This window comes from Abramis brama, assembly GCF_963993115.1.
Source record: "Abramis brama genome assembly, chromosome: 18".
Taxonomy (NCBI): Eukaryota; Metazoa; Chordata; class Actinopteri; order Cypriniformes; family Leuciscidae; genus Abramis; species Abramis brama.
In genome coordinates this window covers 6,624,650-6,649,329 of record NC_139980.1, presented here as the reverse complement: position 1 = coordinate 6,649,329, position 24,680 = coordinate 6,624,650, and the positions used below count along the sequence as shown (strand labels likewise).

Sequence of the window (24,680 nt, the reverse complement as noted above, 5' to 3'; positions counted from 1 at the left end):
ATTTATTAGTGGAAGAGGTCAGTTGTGTATCTGTGGACCTGTGTCATGCAGAAAGAAAATGAAAGGGAAATATACAACAACACAAGATGGGCCCCATTGCATATCTGCTGGACATGGATGGAATGTTCAGGGTTGTTTTTTGAGAACAGTGGCAAACAGAGAGAGGTATTGTGCAGGGAAACCTTAGTCAGTCTAAGCGAAAAGCTCAATAAACTCTAATGCTTAGTGCCTGATCAAACAAGCAATGCAGTGCAATATGGTAATCTTTCATGGTGACATTGAATCAATAATGATAAAAATGATTATTAGGGTCAACGTCCTTATCACGTATTAAAAAAATATATAAAAAATTCAATTCATACGTCAAATGAATTGAATACACCATGAACATATTTTTTAATTTCTTAATAAAAATTAATTAAAGTCTCATAATGTCAGGGTGATTAAAAACTGCCCTGTTATCACAATCTATCTATAAATTACAGAAACGTCTGTCTGCCTGTGTGTGTGTGTGTGTCTGTGTGTGTGTTATTCGCATATCTCTCGAACCGTTAGTCCGATGGATTTCAAACTTGACAGGTGTCTCGCTACGGGCATGAGTAAGTGGAGTGCCAAGTTTGACATTGCTAGCTTGGAGTTCCCTGTGTAGCCTGCTCCCTGAATCGTGTAGTTTAATGTTCCACATTTATTGTATGTCATTATGTCAGTATCAGTATTTGCTTTCTACCATGCACAAATAAAAATGTCACTGATCTTTTGCTGTGTAATTGTAACAATGAGCACTCAAACACACCAAACCAACAATTACTAAAAACACTTATTCATTTGTGGATGTTAACTGAATCTGTAAGTCAGCTATGCTGTTTACTTCTGAATATTATATTTCATTCTGGTGCGCTTAACGTTATCGCTACTGTGTAATAGTAGCCTATGCTATTCACCAACTAAACATATCCTTTTCAATGCGTTCACAGTCTCTTTCATGGGCATCATTTATAGTAGCCTATTCACAAACTGTTTGCTCAAGCATAGTGTTTTCTCTGAGTTCACTGTGTGATTTCTACCATGCACAAATAAAAAAAGTCACTGAACTTTTGCTGTGTAATTGTAACAATGAGCACTCAAACACACCAAACCAACAATTACTAAAAACACACACAAAAACATGTGTTAAAAAAAAAGAAAAGAAAAAAATGATGTAAAGAAAACTTTAATGAATAGGTATATTTAAGTAGCATGTTTATATATATATATATATATATATATTTATTATTATTATTATTGTTGTTTTTTTCATTCTTCAGAAACATTTTTCCATTAGTCATCCTGTTTACTTCATATTTTGTTGCCTCCAGCTGGTGGGACAGTTTTTAAAATAAGAATTTGCGCAATTGCGTAACTGAGATCCTCCAAGATACCCACTGGAACTCTTTGTAATGGAGTCTCCCCAACTCTGTGGCACGTTGAGAACGAAGACGATGAGGATGAGCGCGTGGATTGATGGTATTCCAAAGCAGCACTTTAAAGAGCAAAATCGACGACGTGTTTTCTTTTTACCAAAGCCAGCTCATTAAGACAGACTGAGCTTCCAGGAAGAGAGAGTTTATGGAAGACTGTTCCTTAATATGTGTCCTTGATCCTTACACTATCAAACAACACGCATTAGTGGCATCTCTCGGGAGTTTTCCAACTGGTGAGAATTCTGGTTTGGTGAAGGATAAGCAAGATCTAAACATTGTTGATTTGCCATGTGGATCTTTCCTACTGTCTCTGGAATCTCCTTTGATGACAGTGTTGTTCCTGGCCAAGCATTTGAGTAGAGTTTGCATTTTCCAAGTTGACCTCTCTGTTTCATCCTTATGTAGATGCTTCATCACACCCTCACTTTTAGAGAGGTTTCAGTTTCATCACAAAGATATTTGGGGTGGTTAGAAACAGCACATTTGTATTTATTTATTTATTTTGCTGTGGCCTGTGTCGTTTGTGTCAGATCTCTTGTCCAAGTTCTGAAGATAAAGAGACAGACAAGCATTTCATTACGTTTTGAGCCAAGTATGTGTGCGAAGAGAAGATCAACAAAATTCCAGCACAAATTATGCACAAATTATGCAAATTATTACTGTTAGATTTAAACATTTGCAATAATAACAAAAAAGTATCTAAAATGTAATATTTTATTCCTTTAGATGTTGCTTTGTGCCATTTAAGTCTGAAAATGATGAAGATGTGGGGAAAATATAGATTTGTCTTTTTGAGTAATAAATAATAATTAAAAATAGCAAATTTCTTAACAATTAAAATTTTGCCAATATTCTCAAATATCAGATATTTATCAATTCATTATACTTGGGCGTCATCAAATTGTAATTAAAACACTTTTCTCTTTGTTACAACTGGGCAAGTTAAAGTCTAATCCGGGGAACCATGTTGAATTGGGTTATATACATAATGTCAACAAATCCCAATGTTACAGGGTATAAAAGGTCTTCATTTGTGCATGTCATGTAATATCTATGCCCTTGCACCCAGTTTATGGGTTGTTGTCTGAGCTTTCTGCTTGAAATATTGCATTGCAGGGAGGGGGTGAGCTCTGCTTCAGGAGGAATTTGGGAATCTGACCTTCAGAGAGGTGAACTGGATACTGTTTCAGACAGTGTATGATCTTTTCACCCTAATGTCTGAAGTGTGTAAAAGTCCCAGGAAGGCCAGTTTGGATGGAGCAACAAATTGAAAAGACTATTTTTGTTAACCTCAATAGGGTGTTATTCTAATTCCAAATAATTCACAATTTCACAAAAAGGTACTGAACTTGTGTCATCTTTCTGATATGTCACTAAATTGTTCTCTTTGCTATATATTTTTTTCTTTCCATTCATGTGCAACACACTTTGTATTCAGCCACACATTGAAGATTACACACCAAGATTATTCCCACCTCCATTCCACTCATGCTTTGAATTTTGTTTTATAATTCCCAATGTTAATGGATATAGAGAGAGCAGTATAGGGTCAAAGGACAAGGATTTGTTGGTGTTTAAATTTGTTAACTGTAATAACAAAGCTTGGGCTTTGCTGCTAATTAGATACAAGCAGTTCATATGGCACACTGCCCTCATAATGCTTTTATAGGATATTGCAAAAAAATGTACACTACTTGTTTGAGTTCAGTAAGATTTTTATGTTTTTTAAAGAAAGTACAGCATTTATAATGTTGCAAAAGATTTCTGCTTTTAATAAATGCTATACATTTGAACTTTCTGTTTTTCATAGAATCCTAAAAAATGTCACGGTTTCCACAAAAATATTAAGCAGCACAGCTGTTTTCAACACTGATAATAAGAAATGTTTCTTGAGCAGCAAATCAGCATATTAGAATGATTTCTGAAGGATCATGGGACACTGAAGACTGGACTAATGATGGCGAAAGTTCAGCTTTGCATCACAGGGATGAATTACTTTTTTATATTAAAAATGATAACAAAAACAATATTACAGATTTTAATGAATTTTTGATCAAATGAATGCAGCCTTGGTAAGCACAAGATACTTTTTTCAAAAACATTCAAAACTTTTACATACCCCAAACTTTTGAACAGTGGTATATATCTGTTATCCTTGAAACATTACATTTTCTCACTTGATGAGTTGCGTAAGCTTTGACGCCTCTCACGGTTCAAACAAACTGGGCTGGGCAACAAACTCAAGCTCCTCTGACATTTCTCTTTAAAAATTCTCGTTTTAGACTTCTGATTCGTGACTGGTGTTTTGTTTTGCTCTATCCTCTGCGCTTCTGCATTCTTCATTACGTTGTGCGTCAAGTTCAAGGGTTACTCTTCCACCATAAATCGATGCTTACAGCCGTCTGCCGGAAGCTAGTTATTTTAGTCTATAAAGTTTTCGATATGGAGAGCCCAGAGCCGTGTGGAGCACTTTAATCATGAATGGATGCACTTTGATGGACTTTTAATATGATGGAAAAAATATAGAGCCATTCACTGCCATTATAAATCTTGGAAGAGCCAGGACATTTTTTAATATAACTCCTATTAATAATATAACTCCTATTGTATTCGTCTGAAAGAAGAATGTCATATACACCTATGGCTTAAGGGTGAGTAAATCATGGAGAAATTTTAATTTTTGGGTGAACTATCCCTTTAATTCTTATGTTCTTTAATATATGAATTGATTATTTTGTGTGGTAAGTGTTGAATACACAACTTTGGAGCAAGGCTCTTTTTTGGGGAGATTTTACAACACAGTTAGTGATATCCTGAAGCAGCAATAATTACCTATACATATCTAGGCCATGTTCATAAATCACACACATCATGTCTGTGCGCAGAGGGAGGCTGGCTTTCCACACGCTCTGCCTCTTTTCACAGCATTCAGACGTTCAGTAGCTCACTCTACACTTTCCACATTAGATGTTTGCAACTCCACAGGGGATTGTAGCCGTGCCGAACTGTTCTGGGAAACAAAAATGCCTTTGAGGTTCAGGCTATTAGCACATAGCATGCAGCGATTGTTCCCATCACTGTATCGGACTGAGCTGCATTAGTTCTAAGTTGTGTTTACAGTAGGTCCACTTAATAGCTGTTCCATGTCATTAAAGGTCCTAAACTTTGAATGGCAGATATAAATACTCAAATCCATGCCAACCCCTTCCAATGTATTATAATGAAGTAACGATGATATATATATATATATATATATATATATCAATGAAGTTATATATATATGATATACTCAGACACGAGTTCAGAATGGAACCCTTCCCAGCTGGTGTCAATAAGCGTGTGTGGGTCCAAGTTTACGTCTGCATGTAATCAGAATGGAAAGAGCCAACAGCTTCCTCTTTGGCTGTATGAGCGTGTGTGGGAGTTTAGTGTTAGTCAATATTTGTCCCTATGTGTATTACGTGCATTGCAGTGTTTACATTGCCTCAAACATTTACAAGTAGCCTCAACCGTCCTGCATGGCATTACAATATTTTCCCATGCGCCTGTTTGTCTATCCGCCTTAATCACATTAACCTCAATGACAGACGGAAAGTAAAGGGCTTGATTTTGCTGCTAAATCGAATCATCCGTCAAAGCTAATTTGAAGTGGTTTTGATATAAATTTGTCACAGTGATGAGAAAAGTATGGTCCTCTTACATGTGAGCATATTTAAGTTTCAAATCCAAGTAAACATGCACTAGTAGTCTAGGATGGTGGTAAAGCTTCTCTTTGTACATAACAGCAGATTTTGTTTTGTTTTTCAGGGTAATTTGTCGAGTCTGTTCCAGTGTGGGACTGCACGTGATCACTTGACAAGATCCTTTCATGGATAATCAAACAAAGCGAAGTTTGGAAACTCTCTAATTTAAACAATTCCAGCAGTAGCTCTTCATCTTTGACCCGATGATTCATGTCCCTGTTTGTCCTTTTGTCCTTAAGAATTCTGTGGAAACTATCAGATATCACATGACCAGTTTTGTGCACATCCAAACTGATGAAAATGGTTCATGTTCAAGGTAAAGTAAAAACTTTCTAGAGAGCAAAGTTTGCTGACCTTCTCTGATTTCAAATAGACCTGGAAAGCCAAGGTCATGCATTCAAGTTGGAAACTACATAAACATAGCCAAAACAAATAACACTTTATTTTACGGTGCCCTTGATACAGAGTAATTACTTAATTAATTACTTAGTAATAGACTTTGTAATAACATGTAACAAAATGTACTTAACATGTAACTAAGTTATGGAACAGCCTGTACTTACAGATTGTAATTACGCACATGTAATAGGCAGCTACTGTTACACATGTGTAACAAGCCGAGTCTGTTACATACGTGTTACGGACTTGGTACACTGTAATTATGTAAGAAAGTACTTAGTATAACGCAATGTAACAACAAGTACTTAAATTTGTTAGGCTACTAAGGTCTGCAGTTACACATGGTAAATGTGTATGTTCTGTAACATTACTTGTATGTAACATAAAATAAAGTGTATCAAGATTGTACTTAAGTGCACTTCCTGTGTATCTACATATGTTATCCATCTGAATTAACCCACTAGTTCACAGCTTAAATACATGCATTAGCTTCCTAATTACATTGTAATTACATAATATTACACAGGGATAAGCTACGTAAAATAAAGTGTATCAAGAATGTACTTAAGTGTACTTTGTGTATACATACCTTATCCATCTCTGCCTTAGTTTGATTTTACTCACTAGTTCACAGCTTAAATGCATGCAGTAGTTTCCTAATTACATTGTAATTACATAATATTACACAGGTATAAGCTACGTAAAATAAAGTGTATCAAGAATGTACTTAAGTGTACTTTGTGTATACATACCTTATCCATCTCTGCCTTAGTTTGATTTTACTCACTAGTTCACAGCTTAAATGCATGCAGTAGTTTCCTAATTACATTGTAATTACATAATATTACACAGGTATAAGCTACGTAAAATAAAGTGTATCAAGAATGTACTTAAGTGTACTTCATGTGTATCTATAAACCTTATCCAACTCGGCTTGTTACACATGTGTAACAGTAGCTGCCTATTACATGTGTGTAATTACAATCTGTAAGTACAGGCTGTTCCATAACTTAGTTACATGTTAAGTACATTTTGTTACATGTTATTACAACGTCTATTACTAAGTACCTAATTAAGTAATTACTCTGTATCAAGGGCACCGTAAAATAAAGTGTTACCAAATCTTTTTTTCCTGCATTAGTGGACAAGTACTTTTACTTAACTATTTACGCATGGTGTCTAAATAAAAACAACTTAACATGAATTAAATGTAAGGTAATTTAACAAATTAATCTTCACAAAGCAAACCACAAAGGGTGTTGACTATGAACTAATAATTTGGGCATACTACTTCCAGAGTCACAACTTTGCTATAATTGAGAATTCAAAATGTCCCACAGGTAAATATGGCTTTGCTTGGTCATTCATGTGCACATATCTCATAATTAGGATATTTAATCCACTTATTAAAGGCTGCAAATGACTTTTGTAGTATCATAAACAGTGCTGTGCTATGTTGTTTTGACTAGTTTAAAGTTCTAGTTTACCCACAAATTAAAATTCTGTCATCATTTACTCACCCTCATTTGAATCCAATCCTGAATGACTTTCTTTCTCCTGTAAAAAATAAAGATATTTTGAGAAATGTCAAAAAGCGTTTTTTGTGCACACAACAGAAGTCAGTGTAACCAAAACTATTTGGTTACCAACATGTTCCACAGAAAAAAAGAAAGTCATAGGGTTGGAACGACATGAGAAAATGATGACAGAATTTACATTTTTGAGTGAACTACCCTTTTAATTTCCAAAGTATTCTCATAATTGTGATAAAAAGTGTAAAAAAAAATCCAGCTCGATATGTTTGCGTTACCTAGTTGTCTTTTCACTGCTAGGCAGATGAGAACAACCAACAACAACAAAATACTGCAAAGCTGCGACTCTGGACCTCATCTATTGGAAGTTATGAACTCTTCTCACTCTGTCACTTTGGTTTCTGTATGAAATATGACAGTGATGTCATGAGCAGCAAGCCAAATACTGACTCAGTGCCTGGATCCCCATGAAAAAGTAAGAACAGATGAACTGATGCGGAGCAGAATCTCGCTACTTAGCGTGTGGCCTCAGGACTTGTTGACAATTTGGTGGCCCTTTATGAATCTTCTATGGATTTATTGGTCTGAATGTGTCTGAAATTTTGAAATTACCCCCAGAGTGATTCTGGTTTCACTCAGACTACAGCTGGATCAGTGTGCGGTCGTCATGACTCCCACAAACATGTGGTGAAGGCTTTATGACGTTCACGCTTTCACACGACCTACACAGACTATACAAGTTAGTGCATTAGTGATATTAGTCTTATTTATAATACTACCTGAAAAAGTTCTTCATGTGGCTGATAACACCTGACTGATTTATAATTGTTCCTAGCTAAACAGATGCATGGCACTATCAACACTGACTTCATGGGTTTGATTCCCAGGGAACACACTGACTTTTAATATAAATATACAGTATATATTGAATGAAGTTGCTTTGGTTAAAAGTATCTGCCAAATGCAAAAATGTGCATTCTTAGCTCATCTGATATCACACTCCCAAGGCCTTGCTTTGTCTTGAGGCAAAGGGTGGACTGCGAAAAGTCAAATGGAAACTATTTTCTCTAAGTTTGTGGTAAATGTAATTTGTTGTGAAAAATCACATGAAAATGTGTGGCTGTTTGATGTCAGGGTCCTCTGAGGAACTTTGGCACAGTCAGGAAGTAACCCATCTTGTGAAAATCAACAGTACATTATCGATTCATTACACCAGGGAAACCGTACATAAAGCAGGACAGCCTGCGTAATACATACGCAAATCTGCACGATTCAGAATGCTGGCATATGTGCTGTTTGGCCAGACTCCAGTGTTTAGGTGGCTCAAATAGTTGAATACAAAGAAAGCATCTTTTGTGTTTTTTGCATCCACAGATTTATAGAAGTGTTAAAGGAAAAGTTCACCCAAAAATGAAAATTCTATCATCAATTAAGATCCATTCACACCAAGGATGACAAGTACTGTTTAACAATAACTAATAAAGTTTAGTTATAAATCTACAAGAAGAGGGAAGTCTATACCACAACTAATGCTAACAACTTCTTTCAGAGCGTTTTTCTTTCCCAGCTGATGAACAAAATATTGACTGATCAGAATCGGTGGACGAAATAACTGCATGTTTAAGGCCCGTTCACATTAGTTTCTACCTTTATTTACTATAAGTGTGCAATCAAGCCCTTTAAATTCGGATGGATTTTGATTGGCTGTCAATGTTTTTATCTTCTATCACCTGGGGAAGAAAAATGTTCTGCAAGTGATTCCAATGTTATTCCTTTGTGTCGTTATCATTAAGATGTTAAAAGAAATCTATTATGGATGCATTCGAAAGCTTAAAAATGCTGCCTTTGGAGGACACATTCCAAAGTAGGAAGGCATCAATGCACATCCGAATCCAGTGTTAGCTTCACTTCCTGTCTCCTGAGATACCGTCATCTGATCGATTTTTGAAGGCAGCATAGATGTGTCTTTCTCTGCCTTTGATTTCACACAATCGTGGGCTTTCCATTCTGTGACAGTTAAGCTAAAAAAATAAAGATGGCATCTGAAATTTGTGATTGGTGTGGTCATTTTGTGTGTAAATACATTGTGTGATTGAAGTCACACTGTGAGGCACTTAGACTGAGACAATCGTAATTACCTTTAGTTTATTTTTAAGGCGGAACCCAACTGTCATACATGATCTCTTTGTAATGTCTCTTTCAGATGAAGTAAATCTTGGCATAGGTTGCCTGCAGTGGCAGGTTTAAGTCTACGGGCACCATGATGAATACACCCCTGCTCCATGTTGGCAGTCAAGTCTCATACACCACTCGAGGTATCATCTTACCTCCCTGCAGAGAGGAGAGAGTCTGCAGCCTGTCAGGATCTGGAATCTCAGCCCTGTCAATCTTCCCACACACAGCAAATACTGGCTGAAAAACAATGACTGTTTTCCTACCATCAGTGCTGTTTTTCCAGCACTTCCTTTTTCTAATTTCATCACACAGAGTTATATTGTCTGGTCTTTGCGTGTGTGTGTGTGTGTGTACAGGTTTACATTGCATAGGATAGTAAAACCTGAAATCACCCACAAAGATATATAGCGAAACAGAGCGTGTGTGTGCGCGTGCATTCAGTGTTCAGTTGTTTTGAAAGAGTTGATCATATCCTCTTGAGAGTTTTCAAATGTCTTTTCAGAATGCATTCACTATAACAAGTCAAAACAGATTTAATTAAAGGCCATGGATCATATTTGTAAAAACTTGTTTTGATTCATGCCTTTTATTTTACCTTCTTAAGGAGATGGTTCACTCCAGAACTGAGTGAACTATGGTTTTCCAAATCTACATGAACTTGCTTGTGTATTCTTAATATTCTGGCCACTCTTTACAATATTATAAAAAAAGCACAAAAAGTCTCATAAACGTGGTCTATGCCATACGTGTGCTATATTTATGTTGCTGTACAATCTGGACTGAATGGTTTATAAATCAGACTAATCTAGTTCTGACTGACAAGAAATGAAGGATCAAGGATCAATTATGGATGAACTATCACTTTTAAATATGCATGTTACATTAAAACTTGCTCTACTAAATGTCTTTAAAAACATTTTTTAAAGATATAAGGAATTTTCAAACAATTTTTTAAAAACATTCACATATAACTGCAGTACTCATGCTTATAACACAGGACTCCGAAATGTGTAGGTTTAGGTTCCAGTGTACAGATACTCCAGATTGGACATATAACCCATACTAGAGCTCCTGCACATGCCCCTCGACGAATCTGCACTGAATTAACTCTTCATAATCCTGTTCACATCAACGTCTGAAGAAAACGATTGCATCAAGAGGGCTACCTGAAATCCAAACAGCCATTGAGCCAGACAGGATGGCAGTTGAAGTAAAAACTGCCCTTATTGCTTTCCAATGACATGCTTGAAAAATGTCAGTAATGTGATGCACTTACAGAATATATATGTATGGAAACAAATGAGGAAAATTATCCCTGACTCGCATTACTTTTTTTGTTTGTTTGTTTGTATTGGTTGCTTTTGTTAGCACACCTATGAGAAGTTTGAATAGATGTCATAGGTGAACATTGAATTGAAAACCTAGAGAACTGAATTGACCATAAATTGTATTTATTCTAAGCTAGGTTATGTGTAATGTCAGGTTAACCAAGCAAAATGAGTTCAGAGGTCAAAGTTTACATTAGGGTTAGTAAGGTCATAGAGTAGGCTATCTGAAGACACAAACGATGGCTGGTTAAACTATCACTAATGCTAATTTGAGGTTTGAATTCCCTTGTTCAAACTAATTTCAATATGTACAAAAATGATGGTTACGCCACAAAAGAACGTTTGAGATTGAGATGTGAGGTTCATAAATAACAGCTCACCCCCACACACTTGAGGTTTCACAGCTTCATATCGCCATCTGGTGGTTGCAGACCCCCCTTTTTTTTACTAATCAATGATATATTATTCTCTCTGATGTATAAGTTTTCAGTTATCTTTATACTTGCTTTTCTTAGCTTTTTATGGTTTTGTCTGTAAATTCATGCTAAAAAAATGTTACAATCTTTCATATTTTTTTATATATCTCACAGCGCAAGCAGGAGCCAGCATCAGTCTGATCCCAGGTTTTGTCATTAAAGGTGAAATGAGAGCCATCGTCCCAAAACCTCAGTGATCTCAACAATCGAATGAAGAGGAGAACAGATGGTAAATGTGTCAAACACATTCCCCTCTTTACTATTGACTTAAGATGTTACATCACAGGTGGATGTCTGCCTAGTCATAATAATACAAAAGATCAGAGATTAGATGTCCATTTAAGGAGCAAAATGTTACAAGCCTGAATAGCTGATATATCAAATGTCACCTTCTTTATAGATTATATCATCATTATATCATCACTTGCAAATATAATATGTGGCTATAACATCTGTGAAATAGAGAAACAAGTGGATCCAACGATCTGTATCCATGTGCTTGCACCCTTAAATTAAGACAAACTAGAGGACTCGGACGTCAGAACTCAACCTTGATTACATTATTAAAGCTCAGCAATAAACAGCATTAACGCTACAAACACCAAGGTCATGCGTTCAATTCCCAGGGAATGCATGAAAAGAAAAATATATAAATGCAAATGTTTAAAATAAAAGTGTTATGATTCCAACTTGTGTTCCTGGACTTTTATGTTATTTCCTGTCTTGCTCTATGTTTTGCAGTTCCTTGTTACGTTTACTGTTGATTAGTCTCCCCAAGTGTTTCTTATTAGCCACGCCCCCTTGTTATCATGTTAAGCTTGTCTGCCTGTGTATATATATAGCCCTTTGTTTCACTTGTCCTTTGTCAGTCGTTGAGTGGACATTCCCTGGTTTAGTGTTTCCTCCCGATCCGTGGTTTCATTTGTTTTCACCAGTTACTTTGTTTTAGCACTTTAATAAATCTAACCTGCACGTGAATCCGCTTCCCAGCCTGCTTCTCTGCCTGTTTCAAATGTTACAAAAAGCTTCCGTCAAATGCATCAACAATGTGTTTTTTAATTTGCACCATGGTTTCTACAAAAAAATATTAAGCAGCACAACTGTTTTCAAAAATAAATGACACTTTAAAATATATTAAAATAGATATTTTAAATTGTAATAAATTGTCACAATATTTCTGTTTGTACTTGTATTTGGTCAAATAAATGCAGACTTGGTGATCATAAGAGACTTCTTTTAAAAACGTTTTTAAAAAAATCTCACTGTCCCCAAATCATTGAACGAAAGCGTACATTTGAATAAGTCAATTAAATGTAATTTTTCCAATATTTTGTTTAAAACAAGTGCTGTGAAGAATGTATTTATGTTCCCCAGCATCTGCCATTTTCATTCCAATGAAAACTAAGAAAGTTAAGTCTGTTTATCTTAAGGGGTTTTTTTTCTTTGTTTGTTTTTTTACTGTTAGACTATTTTTACACATATTGAAGTAGCTATTATTGCAGTCTAATATTGTAACTAATTATTTTTATTGAAAGGCTCAACCCAAATAATGGTGGAGATGTTAGTGAATTTTTGTGGCTGTCTGAATATGAGTCCTATGTCGGCTATTTTATTCAGTTTCCCCCCATCAGTTCAGCAGCTTTTTATTTGAACTGTGGTAAGATTTGTCTTCCATGATTTGTTTGTAACCACATTTCCATGTGGGAAGATTTGTCTTCACATTCTCAAGAAATGGCATTGATTTCTTGTGCTTAACTTCAGAAATAATTTTATAACTGAAAGCAGATTGATAAAAAAATGATGGATGTCTGTTGGCGGCGTGCCGCTTCTGTACATTCAAATACATTTCAGTTCAGCTCATAAATCTTCCTGCATTCATAATATGAGTCTACACCAGTATATCCTTCAGAGATGTAGTTTTATGGCAATATGCACAGTTTTAAATCCATTGTAAGTTGGCTGAACTTCTATATATTTATTAGATTTACAGTAAGAGATTCAGTAAAATTCAGTACAGTAAGATTCATGAGTGAAATTTACCAGTAATGTGTTTCCCTTTATTCTAGTTTGTGGTTTCATGAACTAATGATCACATCAGCACTGTTTGCCTTGATAGTCATCATCACCTTTGTTGACACATTTGAACTTAAAGTCATCATGAGGAGCAAAATGAGCTTATACCTTTAACAAACATCAATCCTAACAAGATTCTTACTGAAGATTAAAGTGGCATTACAGTGATAGTGATTAAGGACCTTTATTTTTGATGTTTTTGTCGTTTCTGAAAACATTTCTGTTCAGCATCACTTTGTAAAACTACAGTGAAACACATTTAATATTATTTTTGATTATCTTAAAGACCTTTGTATCTAAAGGCCTATGCTTCTTTTTATTTATTAATATTAAACAGTGGATCTCAACCAAGAGGCAAATTTCCAAGGGGGCCACAGGGTGACTTCAAATATTTACATCTAGAATTTATTAGGCTAATCTGTTAACATAATCGAACTCTAATTTAAATTAAAACATAAAATCAAGATGTAAACGGCAACTCAAGTTTCTTTCAGTTGTATAACTACAGTTGACAGTTCTTGAAATTTCTAGAATCACAAAATGAATCATGGTTAATGTAATTTATCAATAATAAACCATACAGTCATCAGCTCCTGCCATAATCAAAACAGAATATACAGGACATATCTTATCTTTTACCTACGAATTTTATGTTGGACATTGATTCAAAATGGATGTGTTGTGTTGGACTAGATTGTAAGGGCATGCATGGAAATTCCTTCAGGACTGTTGGAATCCAGATGAACCTCGTGAAGTTGTATGTGCAAATAGTTTTTACTTTTTTAAAACGTGTTGGTAACGTTATAAATCTCATACTTTTATTTGTATTGTTTCATAGTTTCTGTTGACTTGTTACTATGATATTCATTTCGTTCCCCAAAGCCGCGCAGGTCCATTATGCCCCACCAGATGTCGCTAAACCCTCAATCCTCCGGTGCTTCACCCATCCCAGAATTTCAAGTTTGTATTTATTTGAATGGTTCTTCCTTCCCTCTGAAATCCACTCAAATTCCCGTTTCTTCCTGGTTGTGCATGGACATGCTCTAGGATATATAACGTGCTCAAGGATGCATAGACAACTTTACACAATGTTATGGTGGGTGCTTACGAAATACGATTGTCTTCCAACGTTGTACAAGTTAACGTTAAATGTTTTGTACGTGCCAAGTCCTTGTTTGCTAGCAGGTGATTAGCCTGGCTTGTTTGTTTAGCAACTAGCTATCTGGTGTTTTTTTAGCAACTGCTTTGATATGCGCAGGCCAGTGTGAGTGTAGACTAATCTCGAGACTTGTCTTTTGCAATTTAGTCACAAATTATTGACTGTTTGTCAAAGCGTAGTTGACTTAATTAGCGCGCTAGTGCTAACAGATCTTAAACCTAAACAGCGACGTCATATCATCGGAGGCCTAAAGCTTCGTCTGACAGATGTTCAGACATTTACCAGGAATATTAGCTTGTTATTCGGAAACTTATTAGTTGGGTTTCAAACGATTCATAGATTAGTCCTCTGACTCAGCATAACGTGCTACGTGGTAAGACGTCCGTTTGAAAAATGACAAAGCTACTCTTTTTTTTTTTGTTGTTCTTTTTTTTTTTTTGTATGTGGTAATGAAATATGCAATATGCTTAACAGTAGGTTGGTATAAATGTTATAACTTGTGCATAACATGTATGTAGTGTTGTCTTGATAGGTTTTGAGACGCATCACTTCTTGAAAATACAATGTAATAACGTTCTCTGTAGGTTTTTGTAACAACTACAAAAAGAACCTTCACAGAACGAGTTTTTTTGTGACTACATAAGGAGAACTTTTTCTAATGGTTATTATTATAGGTTTTGCTTTATAATCAAAAAAGTTCGCAGAACGTTGTAGGAATCAAAAATGTTAACGTTAGCTGTTTATGATGAAGCCATCAATGCTACATTGTACTGTGCCAGACTTTCTAACAATGGCAACAGCTTTACATTTTAAAGTTTAATGAGGGTTTGATTATAGCATGACTATAAGCTCTTAAATGGAATAAATACAATCGAGACTTTGAGTAAACAGACTGCAGCTATTTGCTTTAACAACATCATGCATCCTGTACCAGCTAATGTGTTGTTTGCATTGTACTCTAGAGTCCCTTATTATGGCCACTGGAAGTCATGTTGGAAGTCATGCAGAAGTCCACAGGCTCAAGCAGGCCCAGCCCCATGATCTTCTCAAACGTATGGTTTGTTCTGGAGATGAGAAGAACATGAGGGAGGTGAGAGAGGAATCGGTTAAAAAATTGACAGTTGTTTGTTTATAATGTATGTTTGTTTTCGGGAATGGCTTGAAAGTCTGGTATTGTGTGGTCGTCAGTCGTTTAGTGTGTATGATGCAAAAATGTATGTATGATTTAAAACCTTTTAGGTGTTAAGACTCGTGTCATTTATTCCAGCCTTTAGGAACGCTAGCTTTAACTGTTATTTCTTTTCAGGTGGATTATTCACTTAAGGACGAAACCGATCAAGAGAGGTATGTTTTTGGGTGTGAAATGCAAACTAAATAACTCTTTGTGTTATTCCTTGGTTTCACAAGCTCACATGGGAACACTTCTTAGGTATGAGCATGTTTTATCCTCCATTCCACAGATTTCCAGTGGGCCGTTGTGTGCACAAATACAGCAAAGCAAAGCGAGCGTTGATTAGCAAGAAGAAAACGCGCCAATCCGGAGTGGGATCAAGAGTATGTCGGAGATCGCCCACTGCAAGCAGGACGTCTGACATGGCAAACAAAGAAAATGAACTGACCTGCCCTGATGACGTGCAGGCTATTCTTTACAGTGACAACTGTGGGTTCCCTGTGAACTCAACAGACTCCTCAAAAATGGCAGGAGCTGGCTCAAAGTACAGTGATTATTTCACTGAGGTGAGTTAAGCTGAATGCCAGTGCCAGTTATTGTGCTGTTGTGTTGACTGTTCATGTCATTCTAAGCTAGTGTTCTGGAAACTTTCCTGTGTTGATTCTTATTCATGATGGTCCACCTGTTATTATGATATAGTCTTTATCCCCTCTATTTTTGGAAAGGGTGCTCCGATCAGGATTTTTGTGGCCGATTACGATCACTAGAAGCAGTATTGGTCGATACGATCTATACCGATCACTGAAATAAATAATACTATAAGAGTTGCTTATAATACTAATGATTCTATTAAAAAAAATAAGAGATGAGAAAGTATCATGAATTGACAACTATTTATTTATTGGCAAGCAGCTGTTCCCTGTCCTAGAGGTGATTAGGAACAGCTTAGAGCTGAACAAATATAGCAATTCCTGAGAAATAAATAATAAAAATAAAAAACAACAGTCTCTGTCAACAGAATCTATATTAATCTACTAAAGAGCAATGAGTGATTTTCTCTGTCTTTTCTTGTTTGATTAACATTAATTACACAGACTGCACAAGAATATTAGGCTGCTGTCACTTGAAGACCGATTGCATGAATCCAATATACTGTTACACATGTGACTTATTTCCCTACTGTTTATGTTCACTTAAGACATAACCAACAGTGTTTTAATGAATACTCACCAAGCCAGGCATTTTGACATATTTCTGTGTGTTTTCTGACTGAACCCGATCACTTTGCGCGTCAATGTTCCTTGTTGCTCTGTATCCGAGCACGCGCACAGAAAGCCGCCTGGGAAACACTGTATCACTTTCATGGCTTAAAAATTGAAAAATTATTTTATCTAGCACTTCCTGGAGTTTAGCAGTAGACTTTATTTTATGATAATCGCTGATTTAGATGATTTGGATGTGAAGTTTGGGCTTTTAGGGAGGAATGAAAGCGCACTGCTGTGAAGGAAAGAAATGCCCTAAAATCTCTCAGCCTTAGTTTCTTGCTGTCATTGCTGTAGTGTTGCAATGTCTCCGTTCTCCGCAATGACATTGCAAATTTATTGTCATTTTCAGACACCTGGTAGAACTGCCAGACTGGTGAATATAGTGAAGTAATTTTAGCTGCGCATAGAAAAATTGTCTCAAGTTTTGCGTCATCTGATCGGCGACTGATTGATGCACCCTTAACTTTTGGGACATCTGTTATGTGTGGTCTATCAGAAAACTGTATTATTTGTATTAACTTAATCATTTGTTGAATTTCAGTTATCAAAGGACCATGAAGCAATGACTCACGTGCTCTTTGGAAGGAATCTCAGGCTGAATGTTGCTTTGACTCTTTGGCGGAAAAACGCAAGTGAATTAGTGGCATATTTGAACAGGTTAGCAATTTGACATTTACTGTAACTGTTCATAATGACACAAAATATACACTTCTATACACTACCATAATTTTGTTTTGAAAAATTAATAATTTTATTCAGTAAAGGTGACAGTAAACAGACTTGTACATGGTTATTAAATGTAAAAATATTAAGCAGCACAACTGTTTTCAACATTGAAAATAATAAGAAAAGTTTCTTGAGCAACAAATTAGCATACTAAAGACTGGAGTTTTAAAATGCTTTTTAATACATTTTAATATGTATTAAAATAGAAAACTGTTGTTCAAAATTGTAATCATTCTACATTATTACTGTTTTTACTGAATTTTTGATCAAATAAATCAAGCCTTGGTGAGCATGAGACTTCTTTTGAAAATATGGGGGGAATCAACTCCAAACCTTTAAACAGTAGTGTAAATGAAATATTGCTGATATCTATAGATTTGTCTTTACAGTATGATGAATTGCTTTTTTTTGTTGGCATATTGATGTTTGCAATTCTACATTTTATGTGTCGTCAGTAGAATACCATGGTAATTTGGTAACTTATTTTCACTTTTTCCCCAGAATACAAGACACAGGGGTGCTTGTTGACTGCTTGCCTGTACTTACTAAAAGGTAATGCATTTAAAACCTTTTCACAACATGTAAACTCAAAGTTTGATAGACTTGTTATAGATTTGACAGACATGTTGTTTCATACCAGTTTCTCTCTCTATAGTCTTCAGGAAGAACAGCCATGCATTTCAATAGGCTGTTGTGTTGACCTTTTACCACAAGTAAAAATGATTCTTAACGCTAAATATGAAGAGTAAGTATTTTGACCTTTTTTTTAATACATTTTTGACCTTTTTACACAAACACACACACACACATACAGTGAGGAAAATAAGTATTTGAACACCCTGCTATTTTGCAAGTTCTCCCACTTGGAAATCATGGAGGGGTCTGAAATTGTCATCGTAGGTGCATGTCCACTGTGAGAGACATAATAAAAAATAAAAAAAATCCAGAAATCACAATATATGATTTTTTTAACTATTTATTTGTATGATACAGCTGAAAATAAATATTTGAACACCTGTCTATCAGCTAGAATTCTGACCCTCAAAGACCTGTTAGTCTGCCTTAAAAATGTCCACCTCCACTCCATTTATTATCCTAAATTAGATGCACCTGTTTGAGGTCGTTAGCTGCATAAAGACACCTGTCCACCCCATACAATCAGTAAGAATCCAACTACTAACATGGCCAAGACCAAAGAGCTGTCCAAAGACACTAGAGACAAAATTGTACACCTCCACAAGGCTGGAAAGGGCTACGGGGAAATTGCCAAGCAGCTTGGTGAAAAAAGGTCCACTGTTGGAGCAATCATTAGAAAATGGAAGAAGCTAAACATGACTGTCAATCTCCCTCGGACTGGGGCTCCATGCAAGATCTCACCTCGTGGGGTCTCAATGATCCTAAGAAAGGTGAGAAATCAGCCCAGAACTACACGGGAGGAGCTGGTCAATGACCTGAAAAGAGCTGGGACCACCGTTTCCAAGGTTACTGTTGGTAATACACTAAGACGTCATGGTTTGAAATCATGCATGGCACGGAAGGTTCCCCTGCTTAAACCAGCACATGTCAAGGCCCGTCTTAAGTTTGCCAATGACCATTTGGATGATCCAGAGGAGTCATGGGAGAAAGTCATGTGGTCAGATGAGACCAAAATAGAACTTTTTGGTCATAATTCCACTAAACGTGTTTGGAGGAAGAAGAATGATGAGTACCATCCCAAGAACACCATCCCTGCTGTGAAGCATGGGGGTGGTAGCATCATGCTTTGGGGTGTTTTTCTGCACATGGGACAGGGCGACTGCACTGTATTAAGGAGAGGATGACCGGGGCCATGTATTGCGAGATTTTGGGGAACAACCTCCTTCCCTCAGTTAGAGCGTTGAAGATGGGTCGAGGCTGGGTCTTCCAACATGACAATGACCCGAAGCACACAGCCAGGATAACCAAGGAGTGGCTCTGTAAGAAGCATATCAAGGTTCTGGCGTGGCCTAGCCAGTCTCCAGACCTAAACCCAATAGAGAATCTTTGGAGGGAGCTCAAACTCCGTGTTTCTCAGCGACAGCCCAGAAACCTGACTGATCTAGAGAAGATCTGTGTGGAGGAGTGGGCCAAAATCCCTCCTGCAGTGTGTGCAAACCTGGTGAAAAACTACAGGAAACGTTTGACCTCTGTAATTGCAAACAAAGGCTACTGTACCAAATATTAACATTGATTTTCTCAGGTGTTCAAATACTTATTTGCAGCTGTATCATACAAATAAATAGTTAAAAAATCATACATTGTGATTTCTGGATTTTTTTTTTAGATTATGTCTCTCACAGTGGACATGCACCTACGATGACAATTTCAGACCCCTCCATGATTTCTAAGTGGGAGAACTTGCAAAATAGCAGGGTGTTCAAATACTTAATTTCCTCACTGTACAGTATATATAGATATAATTGTAATATACATTTGTTGCTAGTTGCTTGACCAAAATAATTAATCTTTTAAACTGTTGAATCTTTTCCAGACACCTCATTGTAGCTTTACACTGGGTTCAATCTATCATAAAAAATTGGTGGTCTGAGCTCTCCACAAACACCATAAGCTTGCGTGATGGCTGTTCAAATGACAGGTGCTTCATTTTTATATGTATATGGAAATAAATAAAATGGCAGAACATCTAATAAATGTTTGCTGGGATGTGTAACCGAACATGTTTGCATCCAGCAGGAATGTTCAGGCAATGAAGACAATGCTGCTTGAACTGTGGGAGGGAAAGAGTCACTTAAGCTCAGTTCCAGGAACTGTAGGTGATACGGCAAAGGTGAAGTGTTCTTAATGAAGTAAAAAAAAAAAAAAGGCAACTTTACAATAATCAGTTTAAACTTTTTCCTCTTACTTGTCATGTTTTGCTTTTCTTTTGCAGGTTATAGAATCATATTTGTCACAACTGCGCTGATGTATCAATGTAGCACACTAAGGAGAAAACCACTACAAACTCTTGGTGCATTTTAAGCTCTTTGATCGGCTTGGAGCTGGTGAATCTGAAGCTCGGTTGGCTGTGGTGAATTGGGGATAGATGAACTGAACAATTCAGACACTCCGATTTCAGCACTGGAGGAGGAACTCTTCCTGCAGGCACTGAATGACTGCTTCACATTGAAGTGGACTTGCTTAGGGGCACATAATCAACTCCATGAGACTCTCTGGAATCAGGTGACTCACTGAAGTGCCAAGCAGAAGTTTTAACTGTTGCACTTGTAGTGCTATGGTGTGAATCTGCTTAAGTGGATGTGATTGTGTAAGTGTACCTTTATTAGATGTTTTTTCAGTCATGCACTTGAATTGCAGGAGTTTTAAGTTATTAGCGTTTTGTTGTCCATTGCCCGATCATGAATGGATATTTGAGTGTAATGTGTACATAGTGATTTTCTTTTAATGAACTTTCAAATAAATTTACTTAATCTGAATGTTTGTTTTTTTTTTCACCTTGAAGTTTATATGAATACTTATATTTTACATACATGTTATTTAACTAAGATAAGAAATATTTCCCAACCATCCCGTGCAGGCACAACCCTGATTACAAGGGTAGTGGATTGTGAGAGTAAAAGATTGTGGCTAAATAATACCAAAAAAAATAAGCCTGCAACATTTGCTGACAAAAAAAAAAGTGAAGTCAGTATTTTACAATAATATTGATGCAAAGACGATTTACGAAACCGGTCTGAACGATTCGTTTATGATACTGACTGAACCGAGAACGGATGCTTTGACTGTTGGGACCAAAAATAAATAAATTTCTCAGCAGTAGCAGAAGTACGATACTGGAAATATATATTTGTCTCGAATTGTATGGGGTTTAAAATAATTTATTAACGAACACCCTAAACTGGGTTTAAATGTCATGCACATTATGTCATGGCTGCAACAAACTGAACTGGGAGACAATGAAATACAAAATGATCAAATAAAACGCAATAAACGACAATATGTGCCTACATATGAATTTACTGGAACGATTAGGAATATTTAATATGATGCACCACAATGTCATGATGTAAAATCATCTGAAGTGGCGTTTATAACATGAACTATTTGAAGGAAAGAACGGATTCAAGAAAACGAGTCGGACTCGGAACTCCCATCAAAAGCCCCGCCTCAACGATAATCACGTGTAACGTTCTTCCGGTCTCTGCCTTCTATGATTTCCGCTTACCATTTACTTCCTTCAGCTGAGTCCTATTCCTGTGGTCCATATTGACGCGTAGTGAAATATTGTGCATTATTGTACGTCGTATATATCGTGTGACAAAGCACGATGCAATACATTAAACGTCTGTTAGATGTATATATCGCGTTGCAGGCTCTGTTTGCGTTGTCATGGGGTTTTTCTGACACGGAGCCGGGGCCCGTAGCAGGTTCTCAGTCGAATGGAGACCGTTTCAAAATCGAAGGACGAGCGGTCGTTCCTGGAGTGAAACCACAAGACTGGATCTCCACAGCCCGAATCCTGGTGGAGGGGGAGGAATATGTTGGGTTTCTCAAGTGAGTTATATCGCCAGCAATGCTAACGTCAAAAATGCGATGTAAATATGAATGTGTGTGTGTGTTGCTCGATTTACAGCAGCGTCTCACATAAATAACAATGATAATCTCAATTATAATGATCTTGTTGGAAGCATTCTGTTTTATAAATCCGTGTTATTGTGAAATATAATATGCTGGTTATATGTAATGTCATTGCAGGGTATGATAAATTCAGATTCAATGGGCAGGGGTTTCAAAACATTCCTTTATTAAATGAGGTTTTGCCAAGGATGACATAATTAACCACATCAATTTGCCTTATAGGACTGATGGGAGCTTTGCTGTCAACGATGTGCCCTCTGGCTCATACGTGGTTGAAATTGTATCACCATCTTTCAGATTTGATCCTGTTCGGGTGGACATTACCTCCAAAGGGAAAATGAGGTAGCTAACATTCTGAATTCTTCTACTTTCTAACATGTGTATTCACAATCACCTCAGTTAATATCAAGATGTTGCTGAACCACAGGGCACGCTTGGTGAATTACATCAAAACCTCTGAAGTTCTTCGACAGCCATACCCTCTTCAGCTCAGATCCGGTGGTCCACACACGTACTTCATGAAGCGGGAAACCTGGGGGTGGACTGATTTTCTGATGAACCCAATGGTATGATCATATGATTTCTGTTTGTTCATTATTATTATTTTTTTATCAGATACATTTGGTTGTCCTTTTTGTGATTTGAATGGAAATGAATCACAGTCTGTTTTCTTTTGTTTACTTATACTTTAACTATATAAGTCTTCTCTATATGCATGAACTAACAATAAGCAATATATTCTTACAGCATTTATTACTGTTCATGTTACTTCACAGTGCATTAACTAATGTTAACAGATACAACATTTGATCTTAAAAATGTAGTTGTATACGGTGAGATTAAGAATGAACAATACTTCTATAGCATTTATTAATGTTAGTTCATGTTAGTTTATTTGTATCATTTAACTAATGCAGTTAACTAATGAAACCTTATTGTAAAGCTTTACAAGTGCACATTTTCAGGGCCATTTATAATAGTATGAATTATCTATGACGTAATATGTGTTGCTGATTGTTTCTAATACTTGTGACTTCACTCTTAAAATGTTTTTGTTGTCCTTAGGTCATGATGATGGTCCTTCCTTTATTAATCATTGTCCTGCTCCCAAAGGTGGTAAATACTAATGATCCTGAGATGAGAAAGGTAATACAAAACATATGCTAAATAGACATCCTCATCCACTGTATATTTCTTTATTCATACAATTCTGTCTTCTTCTTTTTTTTCCTGCAGGAAATGGAGCAATCTATGAATATGTTGAACCCTAACCCTGAATTGCCAGATGTTTCTGAATTGATGACTAAATTGTTCTCCAAGGGCTCCAGTAAGTCTGGCGGAGGGAACAAAGGCAGCAGAAGTGTTGCTCTGAAGAGGAGGTAGTGCCGTGTGTTTGGGATCATTTTGTCGGTTTTCTTTAACACTGTTTTACTGGTTTTCTTCTTTTTTTTTTTCTTTTTTTTATTAAATGAACCGTTTCTTTTTCGACTGAAATGCTTGACAAAACAGGACTGTGTTTGCACTGTGCTACTTTTCCACGCTTAATTGTCTTCTTTAGCGTCATTGTTAATAATCAGATTATTTTAATCATTGTATGATACACTGAAAACTATACATAACATTTAAAAATGGACCAGTACAGATGGAGTAAGGCATGAATTCATCTTTTTTAATAAAAAAAAAATAGAGCTCAAATAGGATGTTTTAACTTTAAAAGTAGAATGAGTGTGAAAGTAAAAAGATTGGTCAGGATTCCTAGAGGAGATTGTTAGACTGAGATATTCAGTTTTGCTGAAACATTTCAATATCTTGTCATGCAATTAACATAGTCTATGCTTTCTCTGCTGCTGCATATACGATTCATCACACAGATATGATTCCTTCTCAGAATTGAGGGCAATGCAGTTTCACCTCCGTTACGACTTGAATAAAAGCAAGATTTAAGTAAAATTGAACATATTGTGGCTGTTTGGCAGTTGAGTGCTTTGGGTTGATGCAATAGCTGCAGTTTTGCTTCACTGATAAAGTCAGATGCAGAAGTCAGTACTCACTGTATGTAGTTGTTTTGCTCAGTTTGTTACAAAGCCTTCTGGGATATTTCAAAAGCACACATGAGCTTAAGGGTCAAGATAGATGAAAAAATCTTTCCATCTTTGCAGTGATGCCTTGTGTGTTTTCAGACCAACCTGAGGAGGTGACATTGACCCAAATTCTGTTTCATAACTACTTGAAATAAAGCTTCTAGGTTATATTTACTATATCTTGTTTGGTTTGTACACGACTGTGAATGAAGATGAGAAATGCGTACGATTTAAGCTATGAAGTATAAACTTATTTAAACTGAATGGAAATAAACTTTGGTGGGAAATATCCTTAACGTCTTGCTTATTTGCCTACTTTTCTCAGCATGTTGCTTGCATGGTAAGATGTGTGGAGAATGAGATCAACGTTTAAGAACATGTTTATGATAATAAGTGACTGATAAAACATTGCAAGTATGTCAGACTCTGGGTAGTTGGAAAGCTTTAGTTTGACTCAAAACATTAATGGAAGACGGAA

The 24,680-nt window shown here is 36.3% G+C and overlaps 2 protein-coding genes and 1 long non-coding RNA gene across 4 annotated transcripts in view; all 3 read left to right on the top strand.

The window, feature by feature from the left end:
* The window catches only part of LOC311068704, a 68,166-nt gene extending 58,300 nt beyond the window's left edge, over positions 1-9,866 (top strand). The window contains exons 4-7 of the long non-coding RNA XR_014603419.1: positions 5,268-5,350; positions 5,443-5,519; positions 7,435-7,609; positions 9,338-9,866. This is a non-coding gene — a long non-coding RNA (uncharacterized lncRNA). The remainder of the gene's footprint in view (positions 1-5,267; positions 5,351-5,442; positions 5,520-7,434; positions 7,610-9,337) is intronic.
* Positions 9,867-14,127: 4,261 nt separating this feature from the next.
* katnbl1 (katanin p80 subunit B-like 1) lies at positions 14,128-20,959 on the top strand. Of its 2 annotated transcripts, none has more exons than XM_084091728.1 (10): positions 14,128-14,282; positions 15,308-15,435; positions 15,652-15,689; positions 15,806-16,082; positions 17,323-17,438; positions 18,009-18,059; positions 18,163-18,252; positions 20,017-20,121; positions 20,220-20,313; positions 20,416-20,959. In XM_084091728.1, the coding sequence occupies exons 2-10, from the start codon at positions 15,319-15,321 to the stop codon at positions 20,446-20,448; spliced, it is 921 nt and encodes a 306-aa protein (XP_083947854.1). In that variant the 5' UTR covers positions 14,128-14,282; positions 15,308-15,318; the 3' UTR covers positions 20,449-20,959. The 2 variants fall into 2 exon arrangements, with proteins under 2 accessions (XP_083947854.1, XP_083947853.1); XM_084091727.1 differs by having other exon boundaries at positions 14,141-14,282; positions 20,217-20,313.
* A 729-nt stretch (positions 20,960-21,688) lies between these two features.
* On the top strand, positions 21,689-24,493 carry emc7b (ER membrane protein complex subunit 7b). Its single transcript, XM_084091215.1, has 5 exons — positions 21,689-22,037; positions 22,344-22,463; positions 22,549-22,687; positions 23,187-23,267; positions 23,358-24,493. Exons 1-5 carry the CDS (start codon positions 21,811-21,813, stop codon positions 23,502-23,504), a joined length of 714 nt encoding a protein of 237 aa, XP_083947341.1. The 5' UTR covers positions 21,689-21,810; the 3' UTR covers positions 23,505-24,493.
* The last annotated feature ends 187 nt before the right edge of the window (positions 24,494-24,680 follow it).

Bases quoted from the DNA above. Each gene is read 5' to 3' on its own strand.
- katnbl1 (XM_084091727.1), top strand. From the start codon at position 15,319: ATGGCCACTGGAAGTCATGTTGGAAGTCATGCAGAAGTCCACAGGCTC. The intron at 15,436-15,651 runs GTGAGAGAGGAA...ATTTCTTTTCAG, and splicing joins ATGAGAAGAACATGAGGGAG to GTGGATTATTCACTTAAGGA. The intron at 18,253-20,016 runs GTAAGTATTTTG...AATCTTTTCCAG, and splicing joins CTTAACGCTAAATATGAAGA to ACACCTCATTGTAGCTTTAC.
- emc7b (XM_084091215.1), top strand. From the start codon at position 21,811: ATGCAATACATTAAACGTCTGTTAGATGTATATATCGCGTTGCAGGCT. The intron at 22,038-22,343 runs GTGAGTTATATC...TTTGCCTTATAG, and splicing joins GAATATGTTGGGTTTCTCAA to GACTGATGGGAGCTTTGCTG. The intron at 22,688-23,186 runs GTATGATCATAT...TGTTGTCCTTAG, and splicing joins ATTTTCTGATGAACCCAATG to GTCATGATGATGGTCCTTCC.